Source organism: Syngnathus scovelli, chromosome 1 (assembly GCF_024217435.2).
Source record: "Syngnathus scovelli strain Florida chromosome 1, RoL_Ssco_1.2, whole genome shotgun sequence".
Lineage (NCBI taxonomy): Eukaryota > Metazoa > Chordata > Actinopteri > Syngnathiformes > Syngnathidae > Syngnathus > Syngnathus scovelli.
The window spans coordinates 27,045,994-27,064,439 of NC_090847.1; the positions used below are offsets into that span (position 1 = coordinate 27,045,994).

Sequence of the window (18,446 nt, forward strand, 5' to 3'; positions counted from 1 at the left end):
GACACATTTCAACGTGAGAGGGCGGCGCCATGGGGGTTTTTGCTTTACCGTAATACCCAAAATGAGATGCCAAAATAAATCACACAAAGGGCTTGTCGTTCATCTTATTCACAACATTGTCTTTTCTTGATTTTTTTCCCCTTCATATTAAAGAACTGTAATTCTACTGTTTGCCTATTCATGATGTAAATGCTCTCCAGATATCACGGGTGATTTCCACAGCCCGTTTATTGGCGGTTTTACGGGCAGTGCAGGCACATTTCAACGTGCTCTCAGGCACTGACGTCAGTGTCCCACGCCCCTAGTTCACAAGCACGTTGCAGGCGGTGTTGTTGCTCTGTGGCTGTAAACAGAACAAATGTAGGGCACTTCCAGCCACGTCAGTGAATAAATTGGGATCTCATGTACAATTGCACCACGCCACCATAACATCTAATGTCTTTACACGCCTATATTTGAATTCATAATGATTTAATCCCATTTTTACTGGTTCTAATTTAAAAAAATGTTTCCTCACATAGCCGTCATAAATACTTAAGTGGTATGGATGTGTTTTTTTGTTTGATAATATTAATAGTGTTAATCCCTTTTAATTGCGTTGCTGTGTATTTGGCAGAATGAGGCACATTTATATCTGGCGCCACCTGCTGGTTGGTAATTGTGCCGTCCGCCTAAGGAATGAAAGTATGCTTTTTCCCTTTAAAATTATATTTATTTATTTATTTATTTATTTATTTATTTATTTATTTTTAAAATAAATTATTTATTTATTCTAAAAATACCTCCACAATGTCCCCTTACCGATTTGTTATGTGGCATTCCCGGTTCTATGTTTGATCGAGAGCTGTGAAAGTTGGGAGACATACATATATAAAGAACTACAAAAAAAAAAAACTATTTTAGAGCCATATGCTGTTCCTAACATGAAGTCGTGATGTGCAAGTATCGTGCAAGGTCAACGTTGCAGGCTGCCAAAAATGTGCGTGTCACTTTAAGAGCAGGGCGTGTCCGCTGTTCAGGAATCAGGAAGTACGCTGACGTTTGGTAAAAAAAAAAAAAAAAAAAGTCCCTCCTCAAGCTAGGCTGGTTGTGCGTGTGTGACCGCGAAGAGATAAAGATAAGCTCCTAGAAACATCACCAGCATCCCGGCCAGCTGCTGTCCACGTCGCAGCTTCCACCCATGGACGACCCAGTGACGGTCACTGGTAGGTGTCCAATTTTACGGATTGTTCCTCGGTATGCGTGTTGTTAGCTGCCCGCCCTGGGACTATGTTTCTCCGCTGCCCGAAAAGGTGGCGTAGGGATGACCCTGTTAAGAAAGTTCTTCTTGTGCGTTTATTGCTAAGTTTTTTTTTTAGAGGACAAGATCAAGGTTACCGAATTAACTGCGCTGAGCAGATTGAGATGCTTTAAATCTAGCCTTGTAACACAGAATATTTCTTCAGACAAATAAAAGGGAAGCTGTTGGTGACAAATCCCTGACCCAGCAAGTGGGGCTTGGATCCTTGTGTGAGCTATCAAAGTCTTTTTGGTGTCTTAGAAGATGAAGGTCCTGTCTGAACTCCTGAAAAGTGTTTGACAGTCTCAATGATGAAGGTCTTCAAGACCCCCCTAAAGAGCAACTTCTAGATTATTGTGCTCACTCCTGTGTTGGTTGTTGATAAGAATATCAGCATCTTTTGACGGTTTAAAGCATGGCCACTCTGATTCAGCCACACTAACTGATGACACATAGTGTTCACGGGAAGGCCACGATGCAAACTATTGTGTTAATCTGAGTAAAGTTCATGCAAATGGAACACGTGTGACCTGAGTGTGCAAGCAGACAAAAGGCCGCATGCAGCAGCAGGACAAGTTTCCGAAAACATGCAAATCTGATCTCGGGTGGATGACTTTTTATTTCGTATGTCAGTAAACACCTTCAAATTAGAGTTAAACAGTAGATCTTAATAATTTCAAAACATTCTCCTTGATGTTTTGTCTTCTAGGGGAATCCCCTTCTCTGATTGGTTAACCAGTTTGACTTAAAATAGCCACCAAATTTTCGGGCAGGACAAAAATTCAAGACATGAACGGGTCAAAATTAATATCATGGTTTAAACGTTTACACTTGTCCTAAAAACTCAAGTTAACTACACCAGAAAGAATATTTATTATTGGTGAGAAAAACAGGTTAGGAAGTAGAATAAGTCATTTAGGGATGAGCGAGTTATTCTAAGGTATCAGGTACTAATAGAGACTGCCCATACCAAAAAAAAAATTTCAGCAGGGGTGTGTAGACTTTTCCTATCCACCGTGTGTACCCTTTGACGTAATTTTCATCTACTCTGTGCCGTTGACCTCCAAATTGTGCCGCTCGCACATTTCACCGGTCTCCGGCTCACATTACTCTCCGTCCATCTTTCCATTTGTCCTCCAGCTAGTCAGAGCACAATTAGCGGAAAAGTTAACGAAGCCAACCGGGGGAGCCACACTGACTACACGGCCTTCGTGCTGGTGCCCGTTTTCTTCCTGCTGGGGCTGCTGGGGGTGATCATCTGCCACGTGCTGAAGAGGAAGGGCTACCGCTGCACCACCACAGAGGCGCCGGATGAGGATGAAGCGGAGCACACGTGTGAAGACGAGGAAAAAGATCCAGAACTGGGCGGAGGTGAGGAAACCGACTTAGGAATTCCTAGTAACTGTTTATAATTACGAATGTCGGAAGTGACAAAAAGTACAGTGATGATGAAATCAATTCATTTCACAAAAGGCTGCACTTTGGAAATTGGTCAACAAGCCTTTGGAAAAGAAGCTTCAAAGTGATTAATCAAACTCCCAGTTACTATCAATCTAAACATAAAATACAAGCAAATCATTCCTCGTCTATTGTAAACGACCGACTTTCAGTCCACAAGTTTATGCTAATTAGCATCTGAGTTGCCATGATACAACCCAACAGATTAAGCATACATGACGGTGTAAAAACACATCTATTCTTTATCCTCTGTGAAGAGCGACTAATATAAGTGCTGTACTGATGAGCTGAGAGGAGGGGAAATGTCTGCCTCGTACTGTCCCAGGCGGCCATGCCAAAAAAAGAGAACACAATGGCAATCGAAGCGATGCAGTGTGACAAAGACGACTTAATTCCATTTAATTAAGTCAATTCTGTATGGATGAAATTATTTTTTACAGCCATTTACATTCATTGCCTGTTTTGGTAACTTTGCACAATGGGGGGGTAATAAAAAATCTGGCACAAGAATCCATCTCAGCAGCCATTTTGCCACTTGATCCCAACTGAAAATGAGATCACAGTGACTCAAGGTGACGACCAATCACTTCTCAATTTGCCGATGTCACATGACCAAACTCAGAAAACAGGTGAGCCGTGATTGGTTGCTACCTGAGAGCCCTAAGCAACTGTCATTTTCATTTGACAGCAAGTGGCAAAATGGCCGCCTGTTAGATGGATATTTGCTTAATTCATACTCCACAAAGGCAATATTTATATTGATTAATATATGATGTATTCTAGCGGAGGCTATTAGAACGTGTAAATAACATTTTTGATTTGACGTCCTCTCAACTTAGCTCAACTTTTGTTAGCAAAATGCGTCCCCGTAGCTTGCTAGCACCGTTTAGCAAAAACTACTCGTATGTGTTTAATTGGATCAGATTTAGTTTTTTTAAAAAGCTGTCTGTACTTTTGGTGACGTATAATTACGTCCCATACTGATTGTCACATATTTGACTCGTGTCATCCGACACGGCTGGTTTTGACTCGTGTCATCTTACAAAGCTTGTGCATTCATGACACTGATTACTTCATGGAATTATCACGGCAGAGCTACTTTTAATTTCCATTGGCTCCCTCGCTGCGTGACAGCTGCGGCTCATGTGTACTCTCGTCGCCGTGGCGACCGCAAGGTCATGGGAGCGACCGAGTTGAAGCCTTTTCGGTTCCTCCTTCCTGTAATCGTTTTCAAAGTCAAACGTCTTAGTTGGCGCAGACGTGATTCTTCATGTTTACACTGCGCTGTCGCAGGCCTTTCCTCACTTTGTGCAACTTCCTGGAATATCGCCGCTCCCCCACAGCGGTTCACACGGACCCCTCTCATGTGAAGCTCTCATTCATTCCCACTTTTCATGCGGACGGCGACAACGTGAGAACGCCTCGCATATCGCAAGGCTGCGTGAGATTTCGGGCTCTGCATTCCGTAGGATTTGGTATTCGGTATTTGGTGAGCAGGAAGTGAGAAACAGGCTAGCCAACAAATGATGACAATTAAGACATGATGAGAGAGAATGGGATAGTTCAAATAACTTACAGACAAAAGTATTGGAACAGCAAAGTCAATTAGTTGTTGTTTCCTGAAAGTATTTGGGTTTCTGATGAAAACATGAATGTCACGCAAAAGTTCAGAATTCATTTCATGGGATTCACGTTTGGATGTGTTGAACAACTCATGACAAAGCCTCTTTTTTTTTTTTTTTAAGCTACCCACTCTTCAAGTCAGCCAAATTTTTGGAACATACCTTATTAAATTAATAAATAAGTGTATTTCATTATCTTGTTGCATGAAAGGTTCTTAGGATTAATTTCGATTTTTCTTTCTGTAAATTGTCAGGAAAAAAATGGCTTTGTAGACAGCATTCATGAGTTACTTCATCAAATAAAAACTTGAATTACATTTTTGTTTGATATTTACCTTTTGATTCGTCATCGGTATAAAAGAAAAAGAAAAAAAAAGAAAACGATCTTGCTGTTCCAATACTTCTAGAGGGGACTATATAAAGCAACCTTGTGTTGTTATTTTTTTTATTATAGTGCCGTGGGCCCTCGAGGAACAAAATTTCGATCCTCTATTTCAGACAGAATCGACTATAAAATAACTTTAAATGCTCTGTTCAAGTGTTAAATAGCTTGTCCATCTTCCAAAGTGTTGGCATTTATCTCCATCACAATAAATGCCCAAATGTTTTTGTTTTTTTTCCCACTCAAAAGGTTTTTCTGATTTCAAATTCATCTTTGTTTTTTTCCTCCTCGCAGAGTTCAACGACACCCTCAGTGACAACAATGACACGGTGGGACAGATCGTCCACTTCATCATGAAAAATGAAGGTATGTCTCACGATGTCCCTTTTTTTTTTTTTTTGAAGATGATTGCACGAGTGCCCGTGCACGTTTGTAATTAAAAAACGCCAGCGTTGACAGTTAATATCCCGCCGCTTCCCGACGGGCCGTTTATTGATCGTGCGGTTCAACGCTTTTATTAGATCTCGGGGGCCAATAGCGGCGCACCGCAGTCCCGAAACGATGTCGGAAAGTAAATGGTTCGAATAGGCATCACGTTCTCCTGAAGGCCGTCATGCTGCGGGGCGATAAGAGAGTGCTGCAGACTGATAAGGTGGCACCTCAGACGTCTTTGGGCGTTTGTGTAGATTGGTGACGTGCGACGACTTCTGTCTGCTTACCCCTCCACTGAAATGATTATAATCGGCATTATTAATCATTTGAAACTTAAACATACCACCTACTGCGATTTCCCCTAATCTCTTTAACGGCATTTCAGATGTTTACAAATATCCGAACATTGCTTGACTCTAAATATGTGTGATGTGAATTTGAAGTTTTTGGACATTTGCGTAGTCGCCATAACAAAAACATGCGGCACTCAGCTCATTTGTGTGTTCGGATAATCTGGTGGTGGAAAATGACTGCTATCATTTTTGTTTTTTATTGATAAATGCACATTCTTTTTCCTGTTTCAGCCAACTCGGATGCCCTCAAAGCCATGATTCATGACAACAGCATTGATTCTGATGGGTAAGCTTTATTGTAATTAAGGTCATTGTCCTGCTGTGTTGAGTACGACCACAAGATGGCAGCCTAACCCTGCTAGGAAGCCTGACGAGCCTGTCAAGCCTTTTTTTTTTCTGGCACAGATCTTATTGAGAGCAAGCAGCTGTGGGGGTGAGAGTAGGGTGGGGTAGGGGATCCACCGCTACCCCTCTTTTGTTTCATGTTTTGATAGTGACCTAATTTCTCAAAATGTAGCATGCTCAAGCTCCCTGATCACACCACATCACTGGCAACAGCGTTTTAGCTAACCTAGAAAATGCAAATACTGTACAACTTGTGTGTTAATGCTGAAGATCTAAAGCAGAACTGAAAGGCTCTGGGATTGTTATTGGGTTAAGAAATGTAGGAGGGGTTCAATTTGCAAAGTAGTGGAAAGAATGGAATTTTTGGAATATTTAGCGTCAGCTCATTCAGTGTGTTTCTAATGACCACATATAGGTATTTTGCAAATTTTGACCCAGATTATTCAGATAAATATAAAAACGAAGGTGGACCTAACAAAGAGCCCTGTGGTACACCCTTGTTAATCACAATTTGATTCACCAAAACACGACGAGAAGTTTCTTGGTGCGGAATAACGTGTGAATAAAAACCAAAACCCGATTTTCCTTTTCCTTCCACAGCGCACCCGTCACCCCCACCTCCCCCTTCACGCCCTCGCCTCCCACGACCCCCATATCGCCCGGAGCGCCCCCTGCGGCCGCTAAGCACACCTGCAACCACCTGCACACGATTGGCGGCTTAGGCGGCCACAAGAATATCTGCACGCGCTGCAGCCAGAAAAAGTGGCCGCTCATGAGCAAGCCGGCAGCCCGCAAGGCGGAGCCACGCCGCAGCCACGGCGAAGTCACGGTGCTGTCCGTGGGCAGGTGGGCGCCATTCGCTCAAACTCACTCGACCTTCGAGATTTGCCGTCTTGATCTTGACCGTGTTTGTTTTCCTGTTCAGGTTCCGTGTGACAAAGTGTGAGAAACCTACCAGGGAACGGCGGATTATGTTCACAGCGGATTCCAACGGGAGCGTTCCATCCGAGGATGCTGTGTCAAATACCCGGACGGTGTCCGAGTCCCAAGAGGTTGGTGTCGGCGAATTGTTTACTCCTTCTGAATTAGAAAAATCAACAACGAAACAAAAAAAATCACGAAAGATATTTACACAAATATTTAATTGTGCTGTCAAATTATTTTGTGACTTTGACAGACGATAGATTATTGAACCTGATTTTAATTTTTTTTATTGCTCCATTCCAGAAAGCCTGACTAAAACCAAGCCATCCCTTGGGAAATAATGACAATCCAAAGGAATGAAAGGCCGTGTCGCACATTTTTTTCAGAGCTGGGAGAAAATTTGGGTGAAAACATTTCTTGGAAAACAAATTGAACAAAAACAAAAGCATCTAGAAATAACCAGGAAATAATTTGAAGGAAGTAAATCTTTTTTTAAGTGAGATTAATAATTATCCACTGCACACTCAGATATTTCGTACAATTTCGAGCTGCCTTCCCTTCCCCTTAACCTTTTTTTTTTTTTTTTTTTCATTTGAATCTTTCTGCTTTTTGTGTTAAATCAGGAGGAGAAAGTCAACTTGGACAAGGAGAAATGAGGAAAAATCCAGGTAATTATGAAATACCCCAAAACTGCATCCCCTTAGCTTTCCAGTAGATTAATTTTATATTCTCGCCCTTTCCAGCCTCTTCCAAGAGAAGACGCTTCTTAAGCCTCCCGACGCAAACGTCGACACATAAGAGCAATATCAAGTGTGCGCGCACCCCCTCACGCCCCCACGCATCTTTCCCCAACGGGACCAGAGACGTGCAGTCACACAAATCTCTTATTTACCAGCTACGGAGGAGAACGCAAGTGTTCCTTTCTCATTTTAATATCCACACGTCAAAAGGCAGGAAGCAAACGTGCGTGCCAACATCCACTCGATTTAATAAGACTCGGTCAATCGGTACGAGGAGTCGCACGGAGACAGGAAGTAAGGATACGATAATGTCGTGGCCTCAGTTGGTCGGCATAATTGAAGCGTCATATCGTGCTCCAGCTAGAAATATATCGAGTTTTGCAAACGTGTAAAGAATCGCTTCTATGTGCCAGTGAAATATTTTTAAAAATGTTAAGTCAGACGGAGGAAATTTTTACTGTCGTAACTCATTTCATTTCTAACTTTCTTCCGAGGCATACTAATGATGCTCCTTGTTTTTTTTTTCTCTTTTTTTAAGCTTCTATTATGATTATTATCATGAGTAGGAGCTAAGCGTCCTACTCATGGGCGTGAAGGGTTTATTTTTGTGTTGGGACATTTATGTGCTGAAAATCAGCCCATTCAGTCCGTTTTTTTTTTTTTTTTCCTCCCGACTTGGGTTTTACTTGTGTAAGATTGAGCCAAGTTTTTGGATGCTGGTTGCTGGTCTGAAGAGATACCAAAGCGAGAGAGCGTTGACATCATAAGTGTCGAGCTCTCATTCTTTAGGGGTTATTCACCTTTTAAAGGCTATTATTTTTTAAATATATATATATTTGTTTACAGCATAAGTATTATCACATCAGTTTTTGGATGTATGACATATATTTTATTATTTCTGCTGTGTTTTTTTTATTTAATGACAAAAAAAGATGGAAATAAAGACGAATGTACACTCTCGTTAAGTGTGTCACAATAAGATTGAACGAGACAGGACTTTGAGGGCGGTTTTGATGGGGGGGTGGGGTAGACCTGAGTATCACACAAAACTACGTCACCCTGCCCCGTAGCTGTGAGCTTTAAGCAAAGTTCCCTTCCCCAAACACGCAAGGTCGCTAAAGGGCGAGGCAGGCAGGCAGGCAGTCACTCGTGCAAATATTGACTCCTGGTTGTGCACATAAGTGTGTTGACTTGAGCTTTTTTTTTGCCAAGTATCATCCAAAAAAGTTTCAACAATATTTTGGTGGAAAATGGAACATTTATATGCACTTGTCTCTCTGGTGTTCAATTATTCAAGGCACCATGGTGACAGCGGGGAAGCCTGGTCAATGTTTAACGGCCGTGAACACAAAGATCTTGCCTCTGGCTTAATGCAATTTCCACTGAAATGAATGTAATATTTAACTTGAGCCAGCAGGCCAGCAGGGACAGCAAGGACAGCTTTTTTTCCTTGCCACCATGTTTTTCCTTTTCCTCCTCGGAGACATGGAAATGTGTGTGTGCGCTACAATTAAGGGTGACATCATTAACGGCAACAAAGCCTTGAGAAAAACAAACAGATTAGGCAGGCCTACACACCTCGGGGAGCATGTCTAATGTCCATGGTTAACTTGCAGAAAGTGGTGCTGCTGTTGTGGAAATATCTGCGACCTGTCAATTTGTTAAAATTGTCAGAATTATCATCTTGTACTTCTCGTTTGATTTACAAGAAACCAGCGCTGTGGGAAAAACAACCAGTCACACGACTGACCAATTGTCAAAACATGCAACCTGACCTGTTAGCTTAAGCATTCCCCCTCAGGGAAAAGAAAAAGGCCATCCCTTGTTTGCTAACAACAGGACATAAGGCTAGCAAACAGAAGCTGGCGGATTCAGAAGCATTACAAAATTAGCAAAATTTCTACTTAACAGTATATTTATCACTTGTTTATATTTTTTATTAGTTGTACTTTGCCAAAATATAACATTTCAAATACATAGTGTTATACGAGCAATCCATTTTGACCGTCATGCTAGCAGCCGTGGCTAACATCCGCTTGTTTGCAGTGCTAATGCTAGCTTAGTATTAAAGTAAGGCTACATTCAAATCTTGCTAGCAGATTTAGCACTGCCCTTCAAACATTTGCGACAAATTATAATGAACCCTTGTTTACTGTGACATATATATTCTTAATATTTACATTTTGACCAAATTCTGACTGGTCGCAGATCTTTCTGTAGCACCGTTATCTCCATGACGGAACCTCACTGGTATGTCAGAAATGGATACTGAGAGCAAACAATAAGCGGAATTCTATTTACGATTCTGACTCTATGCTTGCATTTTTCCTTAAAATGTGCAGTTGGAATGTGACACAAGTGTTAGCGCGAGAGCCCAAAGGTACTCATTAGCGGCCGCCGCGGCAAGCAGCCGGTCCCACGGTGAAGCTGGAGCGAGTCAACAAACATTTGTGTGGTCCATTAAAAAACACAAAGTGAAGGTCCATTGGACACAGTTTGATAAGTTATAGAATGGAACGCTCACAGTTTAGCAACCTTATTTGGCAGCAGAGACATGAGCAAGCAAAACAACTGCAGTTTTTTCAGGTATCCTACTGAGCACTCGTAAATGAGCCTTGACGAGATGGCGGACAAGATGAGATCAGATCTTGCAAAGTTCCGGCCTCAACCTGCTCATCATCATGAGCTGATGTCACAAGCCAGAAGGAAATGAAGAAATATGGACATATTTGTGCTTTTCCTCTCACATATATAAATAAAAGTGATGACGAGAGGAAGGGAAATGTGGAAATTCTGATATGATGAGAAAACGCTGACTCCATGCATTTTGCGAGAATGGCCGAGAACTAAAACATTTCCAGCTGACTCTTCAGCTTCAAACCTTTGTCCACCTTGTAAACGGTTCTGCAAGTCATTCCTCATCCTCCCCGGCCGTGGCGGCCTCCAGGGCGGCGAGCGCCTCTGCCACCATAGAGTCCGTGACGCTCCCCGCCTCGTTTCGGCCCTCTTCCTCTTCGTCCTCGCTCTTTGTCACAACGATGCCGCTCTCAACCGTGGACACGTCCGCCGCCTTGGATCTTCGCTCGTTTCTGGTGTCGGCCGACCACAGGCTGGTGGTGCTGGTCTGGATGTCCACCGAAAAGACGCTCTCCTCGTCCCCGGTGTCGCAGGGGTACTCTGGTGTCCCCCCGACGCCTTCGTCCACCTCGTCCTCGTTGGTGTTCACGCACTGGGTGACGGGGCTGTCCCAAGGTTTCAGCCCGCCAAAGACCCTCTGGTTGTCGTAGGCCTGAAAGGCGGGGTACACCGGCACCTGACTTTGGTGTTTATCCTGGATCACCCATTGTGGCCCCAGAGCGTCCGGTTGGATGATATAGAGTCCGCCCTCCACTGGGGGAGCGCTGGCCCGTTGGTGCGGCTGGTTGCTGGTCGGCGGCACGGCGTGGAGCCTGTAGTTGACGTGGTTGTTGTCCACCTCCAGTCTGAGGTTGCTGTCGCTGGAGATGCTGTAGGCCAGGTTGTGGAAGCCCTCCTTCTCCGAGTGGTGGGCTCCTTGTGAGCGGCCCCTGAGGGCCCCATCTGGGAGGTTGTGCGTTCGGTAGAGGGAGTCTGTCTTCCTCACGTCCACCGCCGACGATGGATCGGAGATGTAACTGGGAAAAAAACATCAGCAGAATTAAACGGAGGTGCTTTGGGTTGATGATAGATATAATTCTTATAAATATTATTCTTCTTTTCCTGGCTTTTTTTTCCTCAGCTATGTCTCTAAAATCTAAATCAGTCCAGGGTGCAACCAGCTTGGGCAAAGTTCCAGCTCCCCGTGACTCGGAACAGGACAAGCGAAACAGGAAATGTGGTCCTGAAGCTTTTTGTCGGGTTATTAATGATAAATATTGATTCAGAATGGCTTCAAATGAATTGCTTGGCACAGTTGTGTGTTGTTATATTGCGGTTTTGTATTGTCTTTGTATTTTTGGCAGAGGGATGGATTTATTTTCAACAGACTGTTGGACGTTGCCTGTCACGTTGTTGTTGTTTTTTCACACCAATCTCCTTTTCCTCATGTTTATTTTCTCCTCCAGCTTGCAAGCTGTGCTTGTCCACCTTGCACCTCTCCAGGTGTCCTTTTCCATGCTAATATACGCCCTCTTTGTTACCCTCTTCTTTTTCGAGGTTTTCTCATCCACAATTCATCATCATGCTCCTAATTATTACAAGAACGGGCTTTTTTTTTTTTTTCTCCTTCCTGGTACGACACGGCGAAGGTTTCCTCTCTGGACCTCACGTGCTCGCTCACCCTGAAAGCTTCTCTTTACAAAGCTCCCAGTAAAGCTTGAGAAAATTAATGTTTACCTCTCCTCTCGTACCAAGGTGATGAGCATAAAAAGAGTTGGAGGCTCAAGGACGTTTAAAAAAAAAAAAAAAAGGGAGACACAAAGACATAATGTACACTTTGGTTGGTTTCCAATCAAAATCTTTTTGGTTGTAACTGGCAGCAGCATTTTTTACGAAGTATTGTTTTGGCTCGTCTGCAGCCCCAGGTGGGCATCAGTGGTAGCACTCTAAAGTGGTTTTGGATCTTATTTGGAAGGCAGGAATTTTTATGTTAGCCTTGGTTGCCCCACTGTCGAATGGTGTTCCGCAGGGTTCAAGTTTGGGGCCCCTGCTGTTTTCATTGTATTGGCAGCCCCAGGATTCCAAGTTGATTTATTTTACACTATGCTCGGCTTAGTCAGGGTCGTGATTACTCTCAGACGTCAAAAGAAACAATTTATTCTTCACCCCTCATTTGCATATAACTCTTGGCATATCTGTAATTTTCCTTATCCTGTCCACTCGGCCTCGATGCCTCAAGTCCTCAGTCTTCTTACTCCTCCACCTGCATATCATTATGAGAGCCTTGCTACTGAAACGGGATGAAATGACGAATGATGATGACCAGTTTGACATCTAGTTTCAATTAAAATAGATCTCCTAGTGCTCTCATTGCAAACAGACACCTGCCAACCGGCAAACTTCTTCTCACCTTTTCATCATCCGGCAGCATCGACACCCCATTTGGCCAGCTGAGAGATAGAGCTGCAGAGGAACAAATCTCATTAAAATCAGCAGAAGTAAAAAAAAAAAAAAAGAAAAAACCCACTCAATCCTCATTTATTTTCGCTTTCTATATGGCCATCAAGCCTTTTGTCTTTCTGTGCTGACATGAATCCTAAAAAACAAGACACATAGACTACATGCTAATGATTAGCATTAATGATATTACAGATTTTTGAATACAAATGATTTAACAATACTCATAGAATAAATTAATTTCGTCTATATGTCAACCACTGTATCTCCCTCCACTTAATTTATTGCCCAGAACATTCAGAGTGAGGACAAATCCCGCGACGCTCTAATCGAGGGGGTTGTTTTGCATTAAAATGAATGCCAGGTCAGATTTGCAAGGCAAAAGCTGTCCGTGAGTTGAGGTCATTCGTCCTACGGGTCAGCGCGGGAAAGTCCAGGTACCGCAGGGCAGACTTGACAAGGTGTTATCTTAACACTCCTCTGAGCCAAAATGCTGCTGACGCAGTCCTCGACAAAGTGTAAAGTCTTCCCCCCCCAAAAATCTTAAATTCGTGTTGAACAACTGGAGATATTTTGTAAACCTTGGTTATTTGATGACATCATTTATATTTACTATAATTAAGTCTACCATGGACAAGTCGACGAGTAAATTTTATGCAATTGTTAGCCGAGCATCCACAATAATCATGAGATGATCGTTTCGGTGAGCACAATCATTCATTCCTTCAGCTATCTGCTGTTTCTTATTTGAATTTCCATCCTTGTTTCCGGCTCCATTGAATACATCAGATACCCTTCTCGCATTTTTATGATGGGAAAGATGTTGGGAAGATTACTAAAAGGCAGCCATATTTCAGCAGCGAGGCATTCCCTCACAGGAAATTGAAACATCTCATCTGCGGAGAAAAAGGTGCGATAAATGCGAAATCGTCGCGGGCTTGACGTGGACTGGATTTTAAATCTAGCGGAAACTTTTCGAATTGGGTTTCGTATGTAAAGAAAGACATGAGGGCCTGTTTGATGTTAAGACACTAAACTAAATGCAGGCCACCATTTAAAAAAAAAAAAAAAAAAAATCCTGCTTAGCGAGTATGACCTTCTGTTTTGAAAGACAATATTGCTATCAGTCTAGAGATGTGAAAGCTGTTGTGAAAGCGCCATATAAATAAAGATAAAATTGTTTTGTATTATATCATCAGATAGATGGTTATCTTATATCTGAGGCATGGCGTGGCCAGTAGATAGTAAGCTGTCATTTCTCAGTTCGGGGGAGATGGTGTTGCTGTGGGCGCGGCGTTGGGAAAGTGGACAAACTGGTCGGACCTCCATCTCACTCTCCGTGGTGTTTTTTTCCGCAAAAAGTAATTCCACGTTGTTAAAAGCGAGACTTTGATAAGGCTTCTTATCACCTCCTAAGCTTTTATCATCCAACTGCCATGTTGAGAACTCTAATCTAATCTTGCTTTATTGACTTTTCACTTTCAATTGTGAGTATTGTTAGATGCAAATTAGTATTTGTTTGAAGGTTTGGAATGATTGTATCTTCGATGCTAATTTCCATTAGCTCGTCTATGGCATTTCACTTTAGGTGTTAGCATTAAGTTAGTAGAAATGATGTGTAATGTTTAATCCGCTTGTTTTATGTGTTAGTTATACATAAACTTAAGATGGGAGTGACCAGCTGAGTGGTAGTGACCAGAACCGAAGACTTTTACAAGGTATTTAAAAAAATTCTACATAAGCAACGCCGCCACTAGCTTAATGCTAACACACAATAGAAAACAAGCTATTGACAGGTTAGCATAAATAGTCACGTTGTTGTATATAACCTTTTAAGCAAGGGATATTTAGCTACACCAGCAAGAACATAGCAACATAACCGGTCCATTTGCTTGCTTGCTTTAGAACAATGACGCAATACTGGGTCCCATGTCACAACCAGAGGGCCTCTGGGAGTGCTGATGTAGTACTTTGAGAAGACGCTGTGTCTTGAAATCATGTTACTGCCTTGTGCTGAGTGCGAACACCCTTCTACCGAAAACAAGGCCTCGGGCTGCAGCGTGATGAAACCGCTCAATTAGCCGACGGCCCACGCTTATCGACAGCGACTCAGCGGCTGGCTCGTTTCGCAAACACAGCCGCCGCTGTGTTTTCTCCCACAGACCACGACCAACCCCCCCTCGAGCTCTCACTGTACTTGGAAAAAGTACACATGATCTAACAACACTCATTACACAATACCACATTTTTATTTTGACTTGCTAAAGTGTGATATTGATTCTCGGTGGTGGGTACAAATATTTTACTTTTCAAGTATTTGACTTGAGGAATATTTTTTTGACAAATTATATAGTTATGTGAGATAGTTATGTGAGATTTTTTGAGTAGTTGGAGTATAATTAATACATTTGGTTAGCTTAAAACTTGGAAAAAATCTATTAAAACAAACCACTTTTAGAATTTTTATTTTGACTTTTGCCTTGTCAGACTCTTGTAAACCATAAATTAAAACCAACCACTTTTGGAATTTTTATTTTGACTTTTGCCTTGTCAGACTACTTTTTTAACGACCTTTTGTTTACAATCATCTCACACATTCGGTAGCTCAGCTTTTATATCCTGCCGCAGGTCATGCCGCCATGAGCAAATACTAGAATTTGCATCCAATCGCTAAAACTTGTTTGGTCAAACAAGCTCTCCCGCAGGGTGGAGTTGACCACAACGGGAGCGTGAGACTGGAGATGAACGCCGCCATTTTGGCCAGTGCATGATGGTCTGACGAGGCCCATGCAGGTTGGAATGTTGACATGAGCGACATGTGCAAACACAGCTCAAGGCCACATACGGTTCTTCCCAAGTAACGAACAAACCCTCTGATTAATGAGTTCCCTTCACTCATTAACCAGCCTGGTGGGAATTATTGACATAATAACAATGTTATAGATACTCACGTTCTCTCTTAAAATATAATTTTTTTATATTCAACACTCACATGGGTGTAATATCCAAGAAAAAAATAGCAATTGCATTATTTAAAGTCCAGATTTAGACATTTGGATACAATTATTGAATTAATTTAAAGAACATAAATACTTATTAAACTGTTGTTAAAACGGTCGTGATGAAACTTTCTGTGAGTTAAAACCACATTTCAGATTCTTCCATACTTTTTAGACGTCTTAATCTTTAATTTTGAAAGTCATTCCAAATGAGAAGCTCTTTTATTTTCTATTATTGACATTTTCTATTTCAAAGAGGAGTTTCGCACCTACCTGTTGCGCTACGAGAAGGTGTGGCACTTTGCCCTAGGTATCCAAAAACACACTTGACATCTAGATTCTTTCGCTTTTTAGTTTGTTTTGAAATAAAAACGATGATTCCTCTCAACTCGTTTGGAGGTAAGCCACCACCGTCCCGCGGATGAAGTTGTTTGGGTCGCCCCCACCTCGGAGAATCCTCGGTCCCATATCTCCAACCCCGACACAAGTCTGAAGAGTGCGGATGACACTCGAGTCTAGTGGACCGCTATCAAGTTAGACAAAGTAACGCACACGGGTTTCCTGTTAACAAAATAAAACGGCAATGCTCGCTAAACAAACTCACGCTTTCAACCAATGTTTTTGACTTTAACTTTACAATGACTGGACAAAACTTTTTTTCTTTTTGAAATATTAACGGTGTTTTAAATATCACAAGATAAACACATTTAAATACAAAAGCACAAAAATATTGTTGAAACAGTATATTTAAAAAAAGTAGAGCGCCAACTATAATAACACTTTCAAAGTAAAGAAACACGATATACCAGGACTGTGAAAAATATTATACACAATAGAGGCTTTACTGTATTTTTAACCCTTTCAAGCAACCGTGACGCTCATATCAAGTTCAAAACGGCGTTACAAGTCCTGAATAGTGAGTTTTACAATAAGTGTATATTATATACATAAAACAAAAGGTCTATTGAAGATAAAATATTTTGTTACACTGAGTGTTTGTATTAGCTGCACTGTCACTCAAATGACGAATGACGTGCCAGAAGATGTGGGTTTGAAAAACTGGTTTCCTATGTTTACAGATGCACAGGGTTGTCCTCAAAAGGAACATAGATCTTATCGTTTGTGTATAATTTGGTCAGTGTTGTCACCTTGAATTGTGTTGAAATGCACTTTTTGGCCTTGGCGTCTTTGATGCGCCCTGAACAGAAATGTCAGCCCAAATTGGAATTCTGCATCCGCATGAACATCTGCTCCATTGGGGCTAAATGAAGTTGTGCATTTTTAAGTGAGTTGAACAGCAATGGCATCCTTATTGGGACTTAGAGAATAAAACATTAAGGAGGAAATTAGCAACGGGAGTTAAGTGAGTCATTTGACCTTTCAACTTTATTTACTACTAGTCATTATCTATAAAAACAACTCAATAAGTATCACAAAATAATAAATATCACCAAAACAATTGTAAATAGTTAAAACAATTGCTTACAATTCACCTTTGCTTATGCGATTATTTGTGTACTGTATCTTTAAAACGGTACGCGTGTGGCAGCCAATCAGCGTGGCCTAACTTTATTACCGGAAGTGAGCACGTTAAATTGAAATCAACGCAGGATGGAAGATTTGTTTCTTCTCAAGTTTTGACAAAAGATTCGGTGAGTTATTATCAAGTTCCCGATTATGAAAATCATCCTGTTAGTTATCTATGTGAAAACACGCCCAGTAATTTTATGTTGTGTATTTTGGCTGGTGAAACAAGTAAACATGTCTTTTTGGTCAATGACGCAAGACAAATCCAATGCAGGGATGAGGATCATCATCTTACAGTGGTAAGTCGTTTTACCTTTTTTTTTTTAAATATTTTGTTTTCCAAAAAGACTGAATGTGTTGCTTCAAAGCAAATCAAACTGTTGTAGCCGGTTTTCTTATTTACAAAACAATGCAATACAACTAGAGTGTATTTTACAAAAGCTGTAAAGTGCATCAAATTGAATAATGGGACAACCACTAAAACATTGAAAACAGTAAATTAAAAGACAAATTAATAGTTCGTCGAAAGCCAAAGAATAAAAATATTTATGTTACAGATGCCAGAAAGTAGGTGACAATGCCTGATCCATGTAATGATTGTAATGATAGTGATTTGTGGAGACAAATTTGTATGCTGTGAAAAATAGACCTTGCGAGATTCTTATTTCCAATACCTTTCATATTGATTTTGTCATGATATGCTTGTTGCTATCGGTCTTACTCCCATAGACTTTTTATGCTGACGTAATTGTGGACATTATGCATATTTTCTGATTCCGCTTTTGTTGATATATTTAGCCAGGTAAGGTATTCTTGACTGCTTTATCTGTAGCAGCCAGAGGGTCCAGGTGGGAGGGAGGGAGTGAAACCGGGTGAGTCAGAGGCTTCCCTGTTGCTTCCGAATGGAAAAACCCAGGATCTGGCTCACAGGGTAAACACATCTGACAATGACCAGGTTATTTTGGGTCGGATCAGATAAAGAGGCATTTTCGCACTGTACTCGGTGTAGGAAACAAAGCGTGACCTGACGCTGGGCAAACAAGGACGCTTGCACGGCTGTGTGATGCTGTGTCGTGAGGACAGGCAGGCACCCCCAACAGACGTGATCTCACCATCATGCAAACGGGCGTGGCCAAGCCTGTGGACACCATGTTGCCGTGGAGACAGGATCCACACGGATAGATTGGCTTAGAGTGACACCGCAGGGAAATTAAAACAGCAGCTCAAAGCCCCAGGCATTTCATTGGCTAATCATTGTGAATTCGTTGGCGAGTCCTGCACAGGTGCAAACCGCACGCATCGCCTAATTTCA

The 18,446-nt window shown here is 41.8% G+C and overlaps 2 protein-coding genes across 4 annotated transcripts; one reads left to right on the forward strand and one right to left on the reverse strand.

Moving 5' to 3' along the window:
• Positions 1 to 1,044: 1,044 nt before the first annotated feature.
• On the forward strand, positions 1,045 to 8,495 carry LOC125984134 (RELT-like protein 1). Of its 3 annotated transcripts, XR_007486849.2 has the most exons (9): positions 1,045 to 1,205; positions 2,420 to 2,650; positions 5,036 to 5,107; positions 5,758 to 5,812; positions 6,472 to 6,717; positions 6,797 to 6,923; positions 7,099 to 7,199; positions 7,419 to 7,463; positions 7,539 to 8,495. XR_007486849.2 is itself a non-coding variant. In XM_049746075.2 (8 exons), exons 1-7 carry the CDS (start codon positions 1,181 to 1,183, stop codon positions 7,449 to 7,451), a joined length of 789 nt encoding a protein of 262 aa, XP_049602032.1. In that variant the 5' UTR covers positions 1,045 to 1,180; the 3' UTR covers positions 7,452 to 7,463; positions 7,539 to 8,495. The 3 variants fall into 3 exon arrangements, 2 of the variants coding, with proteins under 2 accessions (XP_049602032.1, XP_049602041.1); XM_049746075.2 differs by lacking the exon at positions 7,099 to 7,199; XM_049746084.2 differs by lacking the exons at positions 7,419 to 7,463; positions 7,539 to 8,495 and having other exon boundaries at positions 7,099 to 7,373.
• A 951-nt stretch (positions 8,496 to 9,446) lies between these two features.
• zgc:194930 (uncharacterized protein LOC557813 homolog) lies at positions 9,447 to 16,142 on the reverse strand. Its single transcript, XM_049746099.2, has 3 exons — positions 15,881 to 16,142; positions 12,562 to 12,614; positions 9,447 to 11,188 (listed from the first exon to the last, which is right to left on the reverse strand). The coding sequence occupies exons 2-3, from the start codon at positions 12,591 to 12,593 to the stop codon at positions 10,447 to 10,449; spliced, it is 774 nt and encodes a 257-aa protein (XP_049602056.1). The 5' UTR covers positions 12,594 to 12,614; positions 15,881 to 16,142; the 3' UTR covers positions 9,447 to 10,446.
• Between the last annotated feature and the right edge of the window lie 2,304 nt (positions 16,143 to 18,446).

Coding starts and splice junctions, on each gene's coding strand:
- zgc:194930 (XM_049746099.2), bottom strand. CDS start 12,593: ATGGGGTGTCGATGCTGCCGGATGATGAAAAG. Junction 11,189..12,561: donor TGCTGCCGGATGATGAAAAG/GTGAGAAGAAGT, acceptor TTTTTTTCCCAG/TTACATCTCCGATCCATCGT.
- LOC125984134 (XM_049746075.2), top strand. CDS start 1,181: ATGGACGACCCAGTGACGGTCACTG. Junction 1,206..2,419: donor CGACCCAGTGACGGTCACTG/GTAGGTGTCCAA, acceptor TTTGTCCTCCAG/CTAGTCAGAGCACAATTAGC. Junction 5,108..5,757: donor CTTCATCATGAAAAATGAAG/GTATGTCTCACG, acceptor TTCCTGTTTCAG/CCAACTCGGATGCCCTCAAA.